We start from the raw sequence: 17527 nt of genomic DNA, 5'->3' as shown, positions 1-17527 counted from the left end.
GGTCAGATCTCCTGAAGCTGGAGTTTTAGATGGTTTCTCCTCACACCTTCCCCACAGGGTTTCCTGTAACTGTCACCAAGCACAGCTCAGCTGAGAAATGTTGTCCCTAGGAGACAGCCCACAGCCCCTCATGAGCTCGCAGTGAGTTCAAGGCCAGCCGGGACCACCGCTTTGCCTGCAAGTGCGTCTGTGCACCCACCTGCATGTGCGGTGCCCAGGGAGGCCAGAAGAGGAGGGTCAGATGGCCTGGAACTGGAGCCATGCGGATGCTGGAATTGAACCTGGGTCCTCTGAAACAGAACCATACTTGCTGCTTTTGCACAAGACCTGGAGTCAGTTTCCAGCACTGACATGGTGGCTCACAGACACCTGTAATTCTAATTTCCAAGAAACCCAATGCCCTCCCTGACCCCAGAGGAATCAGACACACATACATGCCTGCAAAATGCTCACACACATAAAACAAATCTTTACATAGAGAATTTTTGGCCAGCTATGGCTACACTGTAAAACAGTCTCAAAAACCAAACAATGGAAGGCAGATGACCCAGGGAGTGACGGGGCTCACCTGAGCTGTGAAGCAGAGAACAGTCCTGGAAGTTGCCCTCTGACCTCCACTAGGATTGGAGGCCTGCATCATTGTGCCTGGCCCTAGTTTGGAAAATCTGAGCACCTGTGGTCCCTGACATCACACCAATATGATATGTAAAAACTCTCCTGGAGGCAGTGAAGGGGGCCGTGGAGAGAAATGGGTGTGCCCTGAATCCACGGACAGGTGTCAGTCACATGCAGCCTGGGTGAGCAGGTCTGGATGATTTTACAGACACTCAATGGCTAAGAGACGCCTGCACACGTGTACATGCCAGAGACGAGGACCCTGACCTTGAGAAAGACCATGCTCCAGAATCCAGCTCCCAAGTCCAGGGCCAAGTTCTGCCCATGGCAGCGGTTTCTCAACCTTCCTTCTGCCGCGACCCCACGTGCTGGTGACCCCCAGCCATAAAAGTATTTTCGTTGCTACTTCATAAGTGGAATTTTGCTACTGCTATGAGTCATAATGTGAGTGTCTGATAGGCAGGATATGTTTGTTATATGCAACCCCCAGCGGGGTCATGACCCACAAGTTTTAATACCACCTTGTGGGTGGGTATGGGGTGGGGGTATCTCAGGTAAGCATTCTGGCCATGCTCTGGCTCCCTTGGCCTCTCTTGTAAAGATGAAGTCCTGTGTCAGGGGCATGAAAGTCAACTTGCATCTTCGAAACAAGCATGACAATACAGGAGTGCACAGAAATTCTAGCAGATCTGGGGTGGGGCTGGAGAAATGGCTCAGAGGCTGCTCTTTCAGACCCGACCAGGGTTCAATTCCCAGCAACCACAGGGCAGCTCTCCACTGTCTGTAACTCCGGTTCCAGGGGATGTAGTACCCTCATACAGACACACACACAGGAAAAACACCAATGAACATACAATAAATAAACCTCTTTTTATTTTTTATTTTTGGTTTTTCGAGACAGGGTCTCTCTGTGTAGCCTTGGCCATCCCGGACTCACTTTGTAGACCAGGCTGGCCTCGAACTCACAGCGATTCGCCTGCCTCTGCCTCCTGAGTGCTGGGATTAAAGGCGTGCGCCACCACGCCCCGCTGCAAACCTCTTTTTAAAAAAATCAAGATCTGGCTGGCGGGGTGGTGGCTTAGGCCTTTAATCCCAGCACTTGGGAGGCAGAGGCAGGCGGATCTCTGTGAGTTCGAGGCCAGCCTAGACTACAGAGTGAGTCCAGGACAGCCAGGGATACACAGAGAAATCCTGTCTTGAAAAACTAAAACAAATAAATAAATAAAAAAATCAAGATCTGGGCTGGAGAGATGGCTCAGAGGTTAAGAGCACTGGCTGTTCTTCCAAAGGTCCTGAGTTCAATTCCCAGCAACCACATGGTGGCTCACAGCCACCTATAATGAGATCTGGTGTCCTCTTCTGGCGTGCAGGCAGAATATTGAATAAATAATAAATAAATAATTTTTTTCAAAAATCAAGAGGCAGGCAAATCTCTGTGAGTTCCAGGCCAGCCTGGTCTACAAAGAAAGTCCAAAATTCAAGGCCAGCCTCAGCTACAGAGTGAATTCAAGGTACAGCTGGAAAGTGTCATTGTGACCCTGACTCTAATAGACTGTCGAGGACGGGTGAGGTGAGGCCTAAAATCCCAGCACCCAGGAAGGAGAAGCAGGAAGGTGCCTGGGACCAACGCCCTTGAGTCTCATTCTCAGGGAGGGTGTGTTATGAGGAAAGAAGGTGAACACAGGTAGCACCCCAGTGCTCAGAGGGGGTCCCCCACTGTGTTTTCTGGATGTAGGCAGCACCCAGTGGTCCAGACAACTGTATCTCCACCTTCTGGCTGGCTTGAAGTGCTTGCCCTACTCAGAGCTTGAGGGATAGGCATCCCAGTTCTGACCCTGTCTCCCTTCCTGCTGGCGTCAGCTTTTGTTTTTCCGGTACATTTACATACACTGAACACGGAGATTCTTTTTCTACTTAATTTTGTTTTGTTTTTCAAGACAGGGTTTCTTTCTGTAGCCATGGCTGTCCTGGAACTCTGTAGACCAGGCTGGCCTCAAACTTACTGAGATCCACTCTCGTGTCCTGGGATCAAAGGCATGTGCCACCACACCAGCTTTAATTTTAAGTAGTGTGTGTCCGTGTGTGTCCATGTGTGTGTGTGTTTGTGTGTGTGTATGAACATGTGAATGCAGATGTCCCAATTAGGCCAGAAGAGGGTGGTCCTCAGAGAGCCCTCCAGTTACAGCCTACTTGGATGCTGGGAACCAATTGAGGGTCACCTGGATTACGGGATGCCATCTCTCCAGCCCTCAATGCAGATTTCAGTTTGATGCCACCCTAGCTGGTATCCGACACACCTCCCTCTCTCTAAGAGGGTGTCTTTTGTCCCTTGCAGTCAGTGTGCCCCAAGGGCGGCAGAGGCCATGAGATGGCTCAGTGTGGGAAAGTGCTCTATGAAAAAGCCTGGCGACTTGATGACCTGAATCCCTTCCCAGGATTTCACAGTGGAAGGAGAGAAAAGGCTCCCAAACGCTGCCCTCTGGCTGCCATGGCTGTAAGCACACACCCTCACGTACATACATGCAAATCATAAATTATATAAAGCACCACGAGGCCAGCCAGGGCTAAAGGGTAAGTTCAAGGACAGCTCAGGCAGTGTGGCAACGTGTTCTGAATGCAGCTCCTTGCGTAGTGCAGCGAGCGTGCGCACCCACGTTCCAGCCACTGTGAAGAGACCGCTGTCCTCAACACCAGCCACCAGGACCCCTTGGGGTCTGCCTGCCAGGCTTCTTCTCATCTTCCCAGCCCCCAGGCCTCCTGCACCTGCCGCTGGCTCTCACTCACACCCACCCGCCACCCGCTTCCCGGTCCCCTTGGCTTCTGCCCTTTGTTGACCTTATTGGCAAATCCCTGCTTTATTCTTGGTGGCCAACTGCCTTGCCCAGAGCAGAATCTGGCCCTGGGCGGCTGGTGTCTCTTGGCCACGATACAGGATTCCGCTAGGCTAGGGAAACACTCCCTCTTTAAAGTGAGAGGAACAGCTATAGGGAGGGCACGTTTTTCTAAAGCTTTTGTAAAAATTTTTGTAGATGTCTGTGTGTATGTTTTGTCACACATGTGTGGGTGCCCAGAGGCCAGAAGAGGGGATCAGGTGCCCTGGAGCTGAAGTCTCACATTAGGCCCTATTATTGCTGAGCAATCTCTCCAGACCCAAAGAGCATTTTTCACATGGGACTTTGGTGGGGGTCACAGACATTCAAAGACCATTTGAGGCCCCATGTCAGTCTATCACCAGAAGTGCACAAGCTGCCAGTCGGCCTTCCTGAACAACTAGGGTGTGGTACCTCAGGCCCTGGAGAGTCGAGGGTGTGAAGTCAGGAGGAGGAGGATGTCCACTGAGTTCCTGGCCAGTCTTGGTTGGCCAGGATAAAGAGATTCAGGAGTTCAAGGCCAGCCTAGACCACACAGCAAGACCCTGCTGCAGAAAACAAAAACCCGAGCTGGACGTGGTAGTGAATGCCTTTAATCCCAGCACTGGGGTGGCTAAGGCAGGCGGATCTCTGTGACTTCCAGGCCAGCCTGGTCTACAGATTAAGTCCAGGACAGCCAAGGCTGTTACACAGAGAAGCCCTGTCTCAAAAATCCAAAACCAAAATAATGATGACAGTATTAGTAACTAGTTAGTTAGTATGCCCCTGGCTAAGAGCTCAGAGCCTGTGCACGGGGCTGGGGAGATGGCTCAGTTAAGAAGTGCTTCTCAAAAAAAAAAAAAAAAAAAAAAAAAGAAGTGCTTCTCGCACAAGGATGAGGACCCGAGTTCAGATCCCAGTACCCAGGTCAAAACCGGACCAGCCAGACAAAGCTGTACACAGCTCCAACCCCAGCACTCAGGAGACAGACAAAGATGGATCTCTGTGAGTTTGAGGCTATCCTGGCCTACACAGCAAGTTCTAGGACAGTGGGCTACACAGAGAAACCCTGTCTTAAAACAAACAGCGACAACAAAAACTAACCAATCAACCAAACAAATAACAAAGACTGGTGCTGGAGAGATGGGTCAGAGATTAAGAGGGCTTGCTGGTGCCCGGGCAGTGGTGGTGCATGCCTTTAATCCCACACAGAGAAACCCTGTCTCGAAAAACGAAACAAAAAGGCACTTGCTCCTCTGGCAAAGGAGCAGAGTTGTGTTCCCAGCATCCTATGGCTGGTACCTCACAACTAGGTATAACTCCAGGTCCAGGGAGAGGACAAGGCTTTCCTCTAGCCACCCAAACACACTCAGAGAGACACATTCTGAATTTCATCCCCAGAAATACACACACACACACCCCGCTGAAGAGGAAGTCCCTCCAGTGGATTTTGCTCCCGAGGAATGTGAGAACACATCCATCGAACCCTGAATTCGCATGTTTACAGCAGCAGTAGCACCTGCAACAGCTGAGGAGCACAAAGGGCTCCATCCTTAAAGGGCCATCAAGTGATGGGGGGGAACACAGCGTGGTGCATCTCATCCGACAGTACTGTTCATCCGCAAACAGGCTGTCAGGACAGAACATGGAACCATCCTGAGGCAACACGCTGAGCGAGAGAAGCCAGTCACATGACTCACACCCTGCGTGACTGCACCGAGGAGAAATGTGCACATGAGGCAAATTCATAGGCCTTAGGACTGGGGTGGGAGAGACGGGAAGTGGCAGAGAATGCGGGATAGGATTCTTCTGGGAGTTATTAAACATGTCCTCAAATTGTTCTGAGATAGGATCTCATGTAGCCCAGGTTGGCCTCTGAGTCTCTATGCACCTGAGAGTGACCCTGCACTTCAGGCTCTGTGGTCTCTAACCACTGAGTGGTTCCTCGGTAGCAGGTGGCTGCCTTAGTGCCCTTGGAGGCCAGAAGACAGCATTGGATGCCCTGAGACTGGAGGGATTACAGGTGTGGCCTACCACGCCCCGAGAACACGCTCTAAAATTGTCAGTGGTGATGTCAGCGCAACTCTGTGAATGTCCTACAAATTGCTGACTTGTTTGCTGTTAAGTGGGTAAAGTATAGATTACGTGAAATTATATCCCAGGGAAGCTCACTGGAAATAAGAACATGAGCCAGGAGTGGGGAATGCATGCTTGTAATTTCAGTACTGTGCTGCCCTGTCTCAAAACAAAACAAACCAACAAACCAAGAGGCTGGAGAGACAGTGCCATGGCTAAAAATGCTGGCTGCGCTTCCAGAAGACCTGGGTTAATACCTAACACCCACCCGGCAGCTCACAGCCGGCTGTAATTCCAGCTCCAGGCGCCCTGAGTGCCTTCTGGCTTCTGTGGGCACAGAATGCATATGGAGTGCACAGCACAACACAGGCAAAAAATCCATTCACACAAAATAAAAGCAAACTCTCTTTTTCTTTTTTTTTTTCTTTTGGGGACAGTGTCTCACTATATAGCCCTAGCTAGCCTGGAACTCCATATGTAGACCAGGCTAGCCTCAAACTCAGGAAGATCCACCTACCTCTACTTCCTCAGTGCTGGGATTAAAGATGTCCCCACATCCAGTTTAAATAAACAGTAATCTCCCTACAGAGACATATAATGAAATTTGACTCCAGCCTGGACTACATGCAACCCTGTCTCAAAAAAGAGGTGGTGAAGCTGGGATGGGTGGTGCACGCCTTTAATCCCAGCACTCAGGAGGCCAAGACAGGTGAGTTCAAGGCCAGCCTGGTCAACAAAGTGAGTCCAGGATAGTCAGGGCTACATTGAGAAAAAAAAGAAAAAGCCAAACAAACAAAACCAAAACAAAAAAAGAAAAGCGGGAGGGTAGGAGGAATAGGAGGATACAAATGATGGGATAACAATTGAGTTGTAATCTGAATAAATTAATTAACCCCCCCCCCCAAGAAAAAGAAACGAAAAATGGGGGAAAAAAGCAAAAATAACCAAATATATATACGGCAGAGTATAAACTTTTTAATCTCAAGATTTGGGCATAAGTATTAGCGGCGATGGGTGGTGGCGCACGCCTTTAAGCCCAGCACTCGGGAGGCAGAGGCAGGCGGGTCTCTGTGAGTTCAAGGCCAGCCTGGTCTACAAAGCAAGTCCAGGGCAGTCAGGCTACACAGAGAAACCCTGTCTCGAAAAACAAAATAAAATAAAATAATATAAATTAGTGTTAGCGGCACCCTCCTCCTCACCATTGTCTGGAAAACTGAAACGAATTAAGGAATCCTGCCTCGCGCCGGGCGATGAAGGTGCACGCCTTTAATCCCAGCATTTGGGAGGCAGAGGCAGGCGGATCGCTGTGAGTTCAAGGCCAACCTGGTCTACAGAGGGAATTCCAGGGCAGCCAGGGCTGTTACACAGAGAAACTCTGTCTCGAAAAACAAAACAAAACAAGAAAAGGTATCCTGCCTCAATTCCCACTAACCAGGGACTCCAACGTTCTTCTCTGCACTGGGCCAGGTCGCTTTTCCACTGAGGAACTAGTTTCTGAGAGCTGCCAGGATAAGGGTGAGTGGTTAAAAGGAATGCTGGGAGATGTAGTTCAGCTTCTAAGCCAGGGCCTCCAAGAGCGCCCTGTTAATGATTGACCGGGAATCAGAGTGCGAAACCTTATCCTACGTCCCTCAGAACTCCAACTATCCCCCACAGAAAAAAAGGATCTTAGCGACGCGACCCCTCGCCGCCCGCAACTCACCTCGCAAACGGTTCTCCGACTTGTCGTGGCTTCAACTGTGTCCCGAACCGGAAGAAAGTACTGTTGTGGTTTTTTTTTCACTCCCACTCCTCCCACTTCCGCCCTCAGTAGAAACCGGAAATAACACTGCCCCTAGTTTCGGAGGCGATTTTTCTGGCTTAGGAGGTGCTTTCTTCTTTTCGTCCACCCCCCGGAAACGTGAGAGACAACTCGAAGGTTCCGGTGAGCGAAAGTGACTTAACTATCCGAGACAGCTTAGCCTGTACTAGGCATTCCCCGGAGAGCGGCGCGGTCTGAGTTTCAGGACTAACTCCTTCGCCCAGGGATTCTGATACCCACTTTCCCAAATATACAGCTACTTTTTCCGTTGCATCTTAAGAGACGATCAAGTTAAGAGCGATAGTCAAAGATCATGAGGGCAAGCTGTTCAAGTTACCCTCAGGAAACAGGTTGACTGTGGTAACGCCCAGTTATTCTAGGAACCAAAGCATTCTGTTCCCACCAGTTTGTAGACCTCCAGGGAACCAAGATTTCTTTTCGGGGCTCTGCCAAGCAAGTTGTCTGTAAAGAGAGACCCGGGCTGGGAGAAGACGTAGGAACAGGCTCTAATAAAGCCCCCTAGGTCCCTGCATAGCGTAGGAAAGCCTTGCTCGTTGCATGTGGAGCTGTATCTCTGAAGACTTTGGTCCTAAGGTCCCTTTAAGTACTTTGTCCCTTACCTGAGTCCCTCCCAAAGCAGGTAATTAATAGCCCCGCCCCCTACTAGTTGCCGGATCCGGGCCTAGTTACTGAAGTGGAGCACCACTCCTCCCTCTCCCCCTTCCTCCTCCCCACCCCTTTGTACAACTGGCTACTGCTAACCTAGAGGGTCTTCATTAAAGAAGTCAGAGGCAGGGCTCCCAGGTCTGGGCAGGTAAGTGAATGAATGCTCTCAGAGAAACTTGGGGGCGGGGGTTCTGGTGTCCTGACTCCCCACGACTGGGATCTAGAAACTTGGGACCCTTGGTCCTCGATCTCAGGGCCTTGTCCCCTCAAGCTTTCAAGACCTAGAAATAGACACCTGGTCTGTCCTGTAATCTTTGATCTCTGAGGGTGGATGGGGCAACAGCGGACAGAGGGAGGTTGACTTGGACCGGAATCTGCCAGGTTGGAAGGGACCAGGACTGAAGAGGAACCTGTTTAAACGCCTACTGCGTTAGGTCTGTGGTGGGTGCTGAAGTATAGCCTCGGCAACTGTGTGCTCCTCATTGGGCTAGCACTGTCACCTCTGAAATCCTCCTCGGACATTCAAATACCTGGTACAATAGACACGCGACTTTATCACCCGGCAGCAGAGGTTCCTCGGCTGTAGAGTGGCAGGCGGGCTAGCATTGCTTTGAGGGTTCAGATGCGTTGCTAAAGCCCCACAGTGTCTGGTGTGGGACCCAGGCTGAGTGCTTGCTCTTATCTTCGTTCATGACTGCAGAGTCCAGGCAGGGAGTCCTTGCCTCGTACGTACCTCTCGGCAGGCATTTGTCATCTGGGAATTCACATAAACTATGAGGGGCCACCCTCCTTTGCTCTTAGTCTATATGGGATTGGCCACCTGTCTGGACACCTTACCTCATAGAGAGCAAAACCAAGGTGAGTGTTTGGGGAAGAGCCTTGCGGCGGTTTAATTTCTGCCTTCCCCTACCCAGGATACTTGCTGGCTTCCCGGAGCCCGATCCTTCTCCCTCAGATCCAGGAAGTCCATGCCCCAGCCCTCCCTCAGACCCAAAAGTCCATGCTTCGGCCTTTTCCCTCACACCCCCAAGCCCAAGCCCTAGCCTTCCTCCTTCAGAAAGAGAACTCCAGGCTCCAGTCTTCCTCCTGCATACCCTATGGGGCAGACCCTGGCCCTATTGCTCAGACCCAGCCCCTGGCACTAACTGCTAGAACCCATGTAGCTCTTTATCTTCTTTGTCCCCAGTCCTAAGGACTCTGTGCTCTTGACCCTTATCCTTAGTTCTTGACATCTTCTTGGATCCCCTGGAGGCCCAGAGTTTCCTAGTTAACCACAAGCGTTTTCCTCGAGCTAACCACTGGGACTTGGAGTTGCTGACCCCTGGGAACCTGGAACGGGAGTGTCTGGAGGAGAGATGCTCTTGGGAGGAGGCCCGGGAATACTTTGAGGACAACACAAAAACGGTGAGGGCCTCAGAGGACCCTGGCATCAAGGGCTTCTCTGGCTTGTCCAGGTGTTAAGGATCAGGGGTGTCCAGCCTTCACCTCCCTCTCCACCTCTTCGGGGTCTCAGAAGTCAGGTGGACTGGTTGTTGTGGGGGGCCATGTCAGGGTGGATTGGTTGTTGAGGGGGGCCATGTCAGGGTAGATTGGTTGTTGTGGGAGGCCATGTCAGGGTAGATTGGTTGTTGTGGGGGGCCATGTCAGGGTGGATTGGTTGCTGAGGGGGGCCATGTCAGGGTGGATTGGTTGTTGAGGGGGGCCATGTCAGGGTAGACTGGTTGTTGAGGGGGGCCATGTCAGGGTGGTGGATTGGTTGTTGAGGGGGGCCATGTCAGGGTGGATTGGTTGTTGAGGGGGGCCATGTCAGGGTAGACTGGTTGTTGTGGGGGGCCATGTCAGGGTAGATTGGTTGTTGTGGGCGGCCATGTCAGGGAGGATTAGTTGTTGTGGGGGGCAGTGACTCTGCATGTTTAGTTGCTGTTTTTCTCTTCTCTTCCCCTCCAATCCTAGGAACGCTTCTGGGAAAACTATAAGTACAACGGCAAGGGAGGTGAGTGTGCCCAGCCCTCTTGCTCTGACGTGGACACGGTCAATCCAAAGTCCCCTCAATATATACAAGGCCACCTGCCCTCCAATCCCATGCTGTTCAGAGGTGACTGACAAGGTGTCTCCTCCCTTTTCACTATGGCCCTTGTCTGAGAAACCCAGCACAGTGCATTCATGCACATTCATAAGAGGGCCCAAGTCCTCAGGGTGGGGACATGTTGGGTGGGTGGCTGGGACAAGGGGTTACTGTCATGGGGCCCATCAGAAGGACAAACACACCTGGGCCTTGCTCTAGAGACCAGAGCCGCCCCCCAGCCCCTTAAAAGCATCTTGGTTGTTGCTGGTGGGACTGTTCCCTAGCAACAGAGGTAGGGCAGGAAGCCTGGCCATTCTCACCTGTCCAGCCCCTCCTCTGAGTTCTGAAGCCCTCATCCTGGCTTGAGCCTTGTTGCTAAGGGGGGCTGCTCCTTAGCAACAGGGCCCTAGCCAGGCCAGACTGAGGAAGCCAGAAGCACTACCTGGCTGGCTTCCCCTCCCCCACAGCCCCATGCCAGCCACAGCCTGCCTGGTTGCTAAGGAGGCCTTCTCCCTAGCAACCATACCTAGCTGGAGGACCAGGGCCTCCTGCCCAGCTGGAGGACCCCCCTCTGGGCACCAGCTGCCCCACCCCCTCATGGCCTGGTTGCTAGGGGTGGATGCACCTTAGCAACAGGCCCTCGGTCTCTACTGGAGTCCTCACAATGGAACTGGTTGCTAGGGAGATAGCTTCCTTTACTACAATCTTAGCAAGACCCAGTGGCTCCTTGGATCACCTGAAATCTGCCAGACTTTGGGAGACCCATCTTCCCACTGCACGCTAAAAGCCCTAAAAGCCGGGTGCGGGTGGGGATGGGAGGTAGCCTGATCTGATAGCCCTGGCCTTGGCCTTGCACCCCCAGCTACTCCAGAGGCTGAAGGGGAAAGATTATGAGTTCAAGGCCAGCCTCTGCTACATACCAAGCTCGAGGCCAGCTTGAGACTTGTTGTCTCAATCAAACAAAACTGAGAGCTGGAGAGATGCTTCATTTTGGTGAAGTGCCTGCCTGGCGCACAGCCCCAGACTCTACAGGGGTTGGGGGAGGGGGGGGAGACTGATATACCTCTGTAATCCCACTGTTTGAGAGCAGAGACGGGAGGGCCCATGGAGCGCACTGGCTAACCAGCCTGCCTAGGTCTGTGAGCTTCAGCCCAATGAGAGGACCGCCCCCCCCCATTCCTCCCTGTCTCAAAAACACCAAGGCAGGCCAGTGAGACAGCTCAGCAGGTGACGGTGCTTGTCACCAAGCCAGATGGTCTGCATTCAGTGTCTGGACACCACATGGTACCATGAGAGAACGGATTCTGCATATTGTCCTCTGACCTCTAAACACATGTGGCACACAGGTGCCCCCCCACACAGAGGCACACATAATAAATGATGAAATTTAAAAAAATAACAAAGTAGATGACTCCTAGGTTGAACTGTGAACTGTGGTTACTACATACACGAATACACTCAGGTACCCTTTTTTTTTTTTTTTTTTTTAAATCAACAGTAAGGCCAGGCGTGGTGGCACATGCCTATAATCCCAGCAGTCGGGAGACAGAGGCAGGCAGATCTCTGTGAGTTCGAGGCCAGTCTGGTCTACAAAGTGAGTCCAAGACAGCCAGGACTGTTACCACACAGAAACCCTGTCTCAAAAAAACCAAACGAAATAACCAAACAAAATAAATCAGCAGCAAGGGCTAGACAGCTCAGGGGTTAAGAACACTTTCCACTCTCGCTGAGGGTCTGGGTTCAGTTCCCTGCACCCATGTAGTGGTCAGTCATCAAGTCTAGCTCCAGGACACTTAGCACCCTTCTTCTGACCTCTTATGGCGCCAGGAAGGAATATGGTTCATATACCCATGAAATAAAATAAATCTCTCTCTCTCTCTCTCTTTTTTTTTTTTTTTAGGTTTTTTGAGACACAGTTTCTCTGTGTAACAGACTTGGCTGTCTTAGACTTGATTTGTAGACCAGGCTGGCCTCGAACTCAGAGATCCACCTGCCTCTGCCTCCCGAGTATGCTGGCACTAAAGGTGTGAGCCACCACGCCCCACAGTAAATCCCTCCCCCCCCCCCTCTCTTTTTCAAGACTGGGTTTCTCTGTGGAGCCTAGGCTGTCCTGGGCTTTTTAGACCAGGCTGGCCTGGAACTCACAGCAGTCCACCTGCCTCTAGTAAATCTCTTTTTTAAAGCTAGAAGTTCCCTGGTGGTAGCACAGGCCTTTAATCCAATCTGAAACTCTCCCGTTCCAGGGCAGCCAGCTCCTGTACTAGCCTTTGTAGGTTATCAGGCATGCACACGGTACAAGACACACATGCAAGCAAATCACCCCCACACATAAAATATAAATAAATAATTTTAAAAATTCCGCCTGGACATGGGGGTGCACACCTTTAATCCCAGCACTTGGGAGTCAGAAGTAGGTGGAATTATGTGAGTTCGAGGCCAGCCTGGTCTATGGAGAGAGTTCCAGGACAGCCAAGGTTACACAGAGATACCCGGTCTCAAAAAACCAAAAAAGAAAGAAAGAAAGAAAATAATCATAATCCTAATAATAAACAAAAATAAAAAGAGCCAAAAGCAAACAAAAATTGAGGGTGGGGATGCTGATGTCTCTTTTTGATTCCCTAGTTTGTTGAAGGGGTCTGCACCATAGACATAGCTTCATGTAAGTTTGACACCTCAATATTTCAGGTTGGCGCCTGATTCATCCTGTTAGATGAAGACTTTCTGTCCTTGTGCGTGTCGGGGCCTTCCTAGGGAACGGCCCTTCTGGTGCTCCACTGACCAGTTCAGTTTAAACGGACTATACAGCGTCCTCTCTTCCTTCGGTTCTTCCCCTCCCCCAGTGGTGGGGATGAGACCCCGGGGCCTTTAGTATGCTGCTGCAGGACACCGGCCCAACCACTGAGCTGCATCTCAAACTCTTCAGTTCTTGTTTTGTGACAGGGTCTCACTAACTTACCCAGGCTGACCTTGAATTCACTATCAGACAGAATTCCACCACGGGATCCCCCCCCCCCCCCCCCCCTTCCTAAGTCGCTGAGCGGACAGGTCTGGGGTCAGCAGCCCCTACTCAGATCTCAGTGAATTTTCGGGAGCAGGAAGGGACCCTTGCTTTCTTGGCCAGTGCTCTTCGGGAAAGGTATTCAGCTGTCGGAGGAGGTGGTGGTACTGAGTCGGCGGCGGTGCCCTCTACCCCGCAGGGCGTGGGCGCGTGGACGTGGCAGGCTTGGCAGTGGGACTGACCTGCGGCATCCTGCTCATCGTGCTCGCTGGCTTGGGAGCCTTTTGGTACCTGCAATACCGACGGCGGCGGCGGCATCACCTCGGAGTCCAGGAGTCCTGTCTGCAAGAGTAAGGGGTCTTCCGGAAGGAGGGGGCTACGGGAGGAGGGGAAGAAAGGGGGAAGGAGAAAGCTTGATCTGAGGAGGTGGGCTAAAGAGCAAGAGACCAGTGATGAAGAGTGGAACGTCGGACCTATGGCAAGCCACTGTGGCCATTGCTGTCATCTGGTCAGTATATACAACGGTTCTTTTTTTCCCCCTCGAGACAGGGTTTCTCTGTGTAGCCTTGGCTGTCCTGGACTCACTTTGTAGACCAGGCTGGCCTCGAACACACAGAGAACTCACAGAGGCGCTCTGCAGGCTGTGAGTGACAGCTGTCCGAAGGTAGTCTGCTCCATGGGTACAGGTCACAGCGCTGTTTATATGAGCTCTGAGTTGGGCTTTTTAGTTTGTTTATTTTTCGAGACAGAGTTTCTCTGTGTAGCCTTGGCTGTCCTGGACTCAACTGTGTAGACCAGGCTGGCCTCGAACTCACAGCGATCCGCCCGCCTCTGCCTCCCGAGTGCTAGGGTTACAGGTGCCACCACGCATGGCCCTAGGTATGTCTTTGGCGGCAGCAGTGTCCTAGGCTGCCTGATGGTTGTAGGCGGGTATCATGGTGGCTCATTCCTGTCATCCTGGCACCTGGGGACAGAGGCAGGAGGATCTAAAATGGGATGTATACATGAGGGTATCAGATCTTGGAGTCACAGACAATTGTGAGCTGCCAAGTGGGTGCTGGGAATTGAACCTGGGTCCTTTGGAAGAGCAGTCAGTCTTCTTAACTGCTGAGCCATTTCTCCAGACCCTACAGAGTGAGTCCAGGACAGCCAAGGCTGGAAAAATAGAACAAAACAAAAATAAATAAATAAATAAATAAATAAATAAAATGTAAGTTCAAGGCTAGCCTTGGTAACTTAAATGTGAACAGAGAGGTGAGGGCATAGATCAGTAGTGGAAGACCTGCGACTAAGGATGGCCTGGGTCCTGGGTAGGGGACGGCTTTGTGGGTAAAGCAGTTTGCTCCCAAACTTGACAACCTGAATTCTGTTCAGCGGTTCCACATGATGGAAGTAGAAAACACATTCCCCTGTGTTGGTTTCTGTTCATCATTGTGTGTGGGCATGTGTGCGAACACAGAATACATAACTGTAATTTAAATATAAAGACACAATATAAATAACCGATTTAGTCGAGGTGGCACACGCCTTTAATCCCACCCAGCACTTGGGAGGCAGAGGCAAGCGGATCTTTGTGAGTTCGAGGTCTACAAAGCTAGTTCAGGACAGCCAAGGCTACACAGAGAAGCCCTGTCTTAGAAAACAAAACAAAACTCCCCAAAACAAAAACCAACCAAAAACCAACTAAAAACAACAGAGTTGGAAGCTGGGCGTGGCGGCTCACGCATGGGATCCCACACTCGCGCATGCAGCGGGGGTGGAAGGGTTGCCTGAGAGACTTTGCCTGGAGTTCTGAGACGCAGTGTTGCTGTGTTGTGTTCCTCTGTGTGGACCTACTGCGCTTTGTCCTGTTTGTTCCTGCTTTCTGTCTACCTGAGGTTCCTGTTAATCTGGTGCATCAGGGTGTTTCTGTGGATGATGGTGTAAACTCAGGTTCATTTTCACATCTGCCTGTCCATCAGGGTGTCCTTTGAGACACTTTTTCTCCTTTCCATCTCTGTCACTTCACACCCTCAGTCGGCCTCTTGGTCTGTAACCTTTTGGTATGTACTTTTCTTTCATTTTTTTTCTTTCTTTCTTTTATGAGACAGGGTTTCTCTGTGTAGCCTTGACTATCCTGGACTTGCTTTGTAAACCAGGCTGGCTTCAAACTCACAGCGATCCACCTGCCTCTGCCTCCCAAGTGCTGGGATTAAAGGCGTGCGCCACCACCCCTGGTTTTTTGTTTTTTCGGTTTTTTGAGGCAGGGTTTCTCTATGTTATCATGGCTGTCCTGGACTCACCAGGCTGGCCTTGAACTCCCAGCGATCGACTTGCCTCTGACTTCCGAGTGCTGGGATTCCAGGCATGAGTCACCACTGCCCTGCTTCTTTCTTTCTTTTAAAGTTTCGTTTTATGTGCCTGAGGCCATCGAAGGTCACAAAAGGGGGACGGGTCCTCTATCACTGGAGTTACAGATGGCTGTGAGCCCCCACGTGGGTGCTGGGAATGGAACCTGTGTCCTCAGCAAGAGCAGCAAGTGTGTGGCCAACTCCAACGTAGGGTTTTTTTTTTTTTTTTTTTTTTTTTGGTTTTTCGAGACAGGGTCTCTCTGTGTAGCCTTGGCCATCCTGGACTCACTTTGTAGACCAGGCTGGCCTTGAACTCACAGCGATCCGCCTGCCTCTGCCTCCCAAGTGCTGGGGTTAAAGGCGTGCGCCACCACGCCTGGCTCCAACGTAGGTTTTATACAAACCATACTTTTTTTTTTTTTTCTGTCCCCAGGACCGTACTCATCCCCCTGAGTCCCACGACGCCCCAGTCTCCACCCTTACCCCCAGGCCCTCCCCACCTATGAACAGGCGTTAGCAGCCTCTGGGGTACACGACGCCCCTCCGCCCCCTTACTCCAGGTAAAGGGCCCGGCTTCCCCTAGGGTGGCGCGAGGAAAGGCAACGTGTGGGAGGGGCGGGTCCCCAAGGGCCGGGCCTGGCGCTTTGGGGAAACCTACGTGGGGCGGGGCTTGCAGGGCGGGGCGGGCCCTACGCAATTGTCTATAGGGGCGTGGACCAGCCTTGCAGGGGTGCTGCTTTTCTGGAAGGTGGGGCTTGTGCCTACAGGGTTGAGGATTGGCTGAGGCTCCAAGGGCGGGTCGGTGTGGTCTTGGTGGGTGGGGGGCTGTTTGACTCTGCACTGTACAACCCCCCACCCCACCCGCGGCAGCCTCAGAAGGCCTCACTGAAGACCTGCTCCGGAGCGCGGGCTCTCCGAACTGTGCCCCTGATTCGTAGCGGATTCCGGAAGTCGCCGGCTTCTCTGACCCCTGGGGCTTCAGTGTGTCCGTGGGCGAGTCAGGGTCGTCGGACCCTAGGTCTACGGTCACACACGTGTTTCCGCCGGGCACGGGTACACGCATGCCCCTGCCCCTCCTAGTGGGCAGGCCTCTTGGGAAACTCGGACCAGACGTGACTCGACTGTCCTCCCACCGGTGCCGTGGGGCGCGTACACGCGGGGAACCAGGCCCTTGCATCCGCCTTACTTAGTGGTTTTCCCAACTCGGGCACATGGGCAGTTCGTAATCCAGCATAAAGGTGGGGGGCGCATTTGCAATGCGCTGTAAGAAGGGTGTCACGCTTGTGTCGCATATGGGGAAATGGAGTTGAGCTGAGCTGCCCTCTACCTAAAACAAAACAAAACAAAACAAAAAGCTTGCAAAAGGAAGAAGGGAGTAAAAAAAGACCCTCCCTCAAATCAAAATTTAAACAATGCGAGAAAAATAAAAATGCAAACGAACTGAGACCCGTTCCTGGGCACATCTGCGCGGTGGAACTGAATTTCTGTACAGGCGCTGTGCTCTACACCCCCAGGCTCCGCTGGTGCGCTCGCACTCGTTCGCTCGCTCACGCTACCCCCCCACCCCCCCAGGCTCCGCTAGTGCTCTCTCTCTCTCTCTCTCTTTTTTTTTTACATTTGCACGGGATTGTGGGAGGAAGCGGAGCGCAGCCAGACACCCCGCCGCCCGCCCCCCTTCCCCTCCCCCCTCCCCCAGCCGCCTTGTGCAAAGATGGCTGCACCGTGAGCGCAGAGGAGGAGGAGGCGGCGGCGGCGGCGGCGAAAGAGGGAGCACCCAGCGCCTGCACCCACTCCGGGGCCGTCCGGGACGCCCCCTCCCGAGCGCGCGTCCCCCTTCTCTCTTGCAAGCGCCGGGGCAAAGGCGGAGACAGCGGGGTCCCTCCTCCCCCCTTTCCCTCCTCCAGGGGGAACCCCCCCTCCTTGGCTCAGCGGCTGCACCCCTCCTTTGCCCGCCCCTCGGTCCCTGCCCCCTCCCTCCCCCGCCCGGGGCCTTCCCGGGCCTTCGGTGGCCGCAAAGAAAAAAAAAAAGAAAGAAAGAAAAAAAAAAAAAGGGAGGAAAAAAGCAGCCGAGGGAGCGGCGGCGGAGGAGAGCGCGCGCGCTCCCCCTCCTTTCCCCCCTCCCCCCCC

At 52.4% G+C, this 17527-nt stretch overlaps 1 protein-coding gene across 1 annotated transcript; it reads left to right on the top strand.

The window, feature by feature from the left end:
- Positions 1–8247: 8247 nt before the first annotated feature.
- Prrg2 (proline rich and Gla domain 2) lies at positions 8248–16470 on the top strand. Its single transcript, XM_051149677.1, is given in 7 exon segments — positions 8248–8865; positions 9236–9411; positions 9961–10000; positions 13270–13420; positions 15834–15893; positions 15895–15960; positions 16271–16470. Coding segments are annotated over 7 exon segments (597 nt in total). The 5' UTR covers positions 8248–8780; the 3' UTR covers positions 16290–16470.
- The last annotated feature ends 1057 nt before the right edge of the window (positions 16471–17527 follow it).

Source organism: Acomys russatus, chromosome 7, assembly GCF_903995435.1.
Source record: "Acomys russatus chromosome 7, mAcoRus1.1, whole genome shotgun sequence".
Lineage (NCBI taxonomy): Eukaryota > Metazoa > Chordata > Mammalia > Rodentia > Muridae > Acomys > Acomys russatus.
Note: the sequence above shows the minus strand (reverse complement) of the source record. Positions and strands in the feature narration are given on the sequence as shown.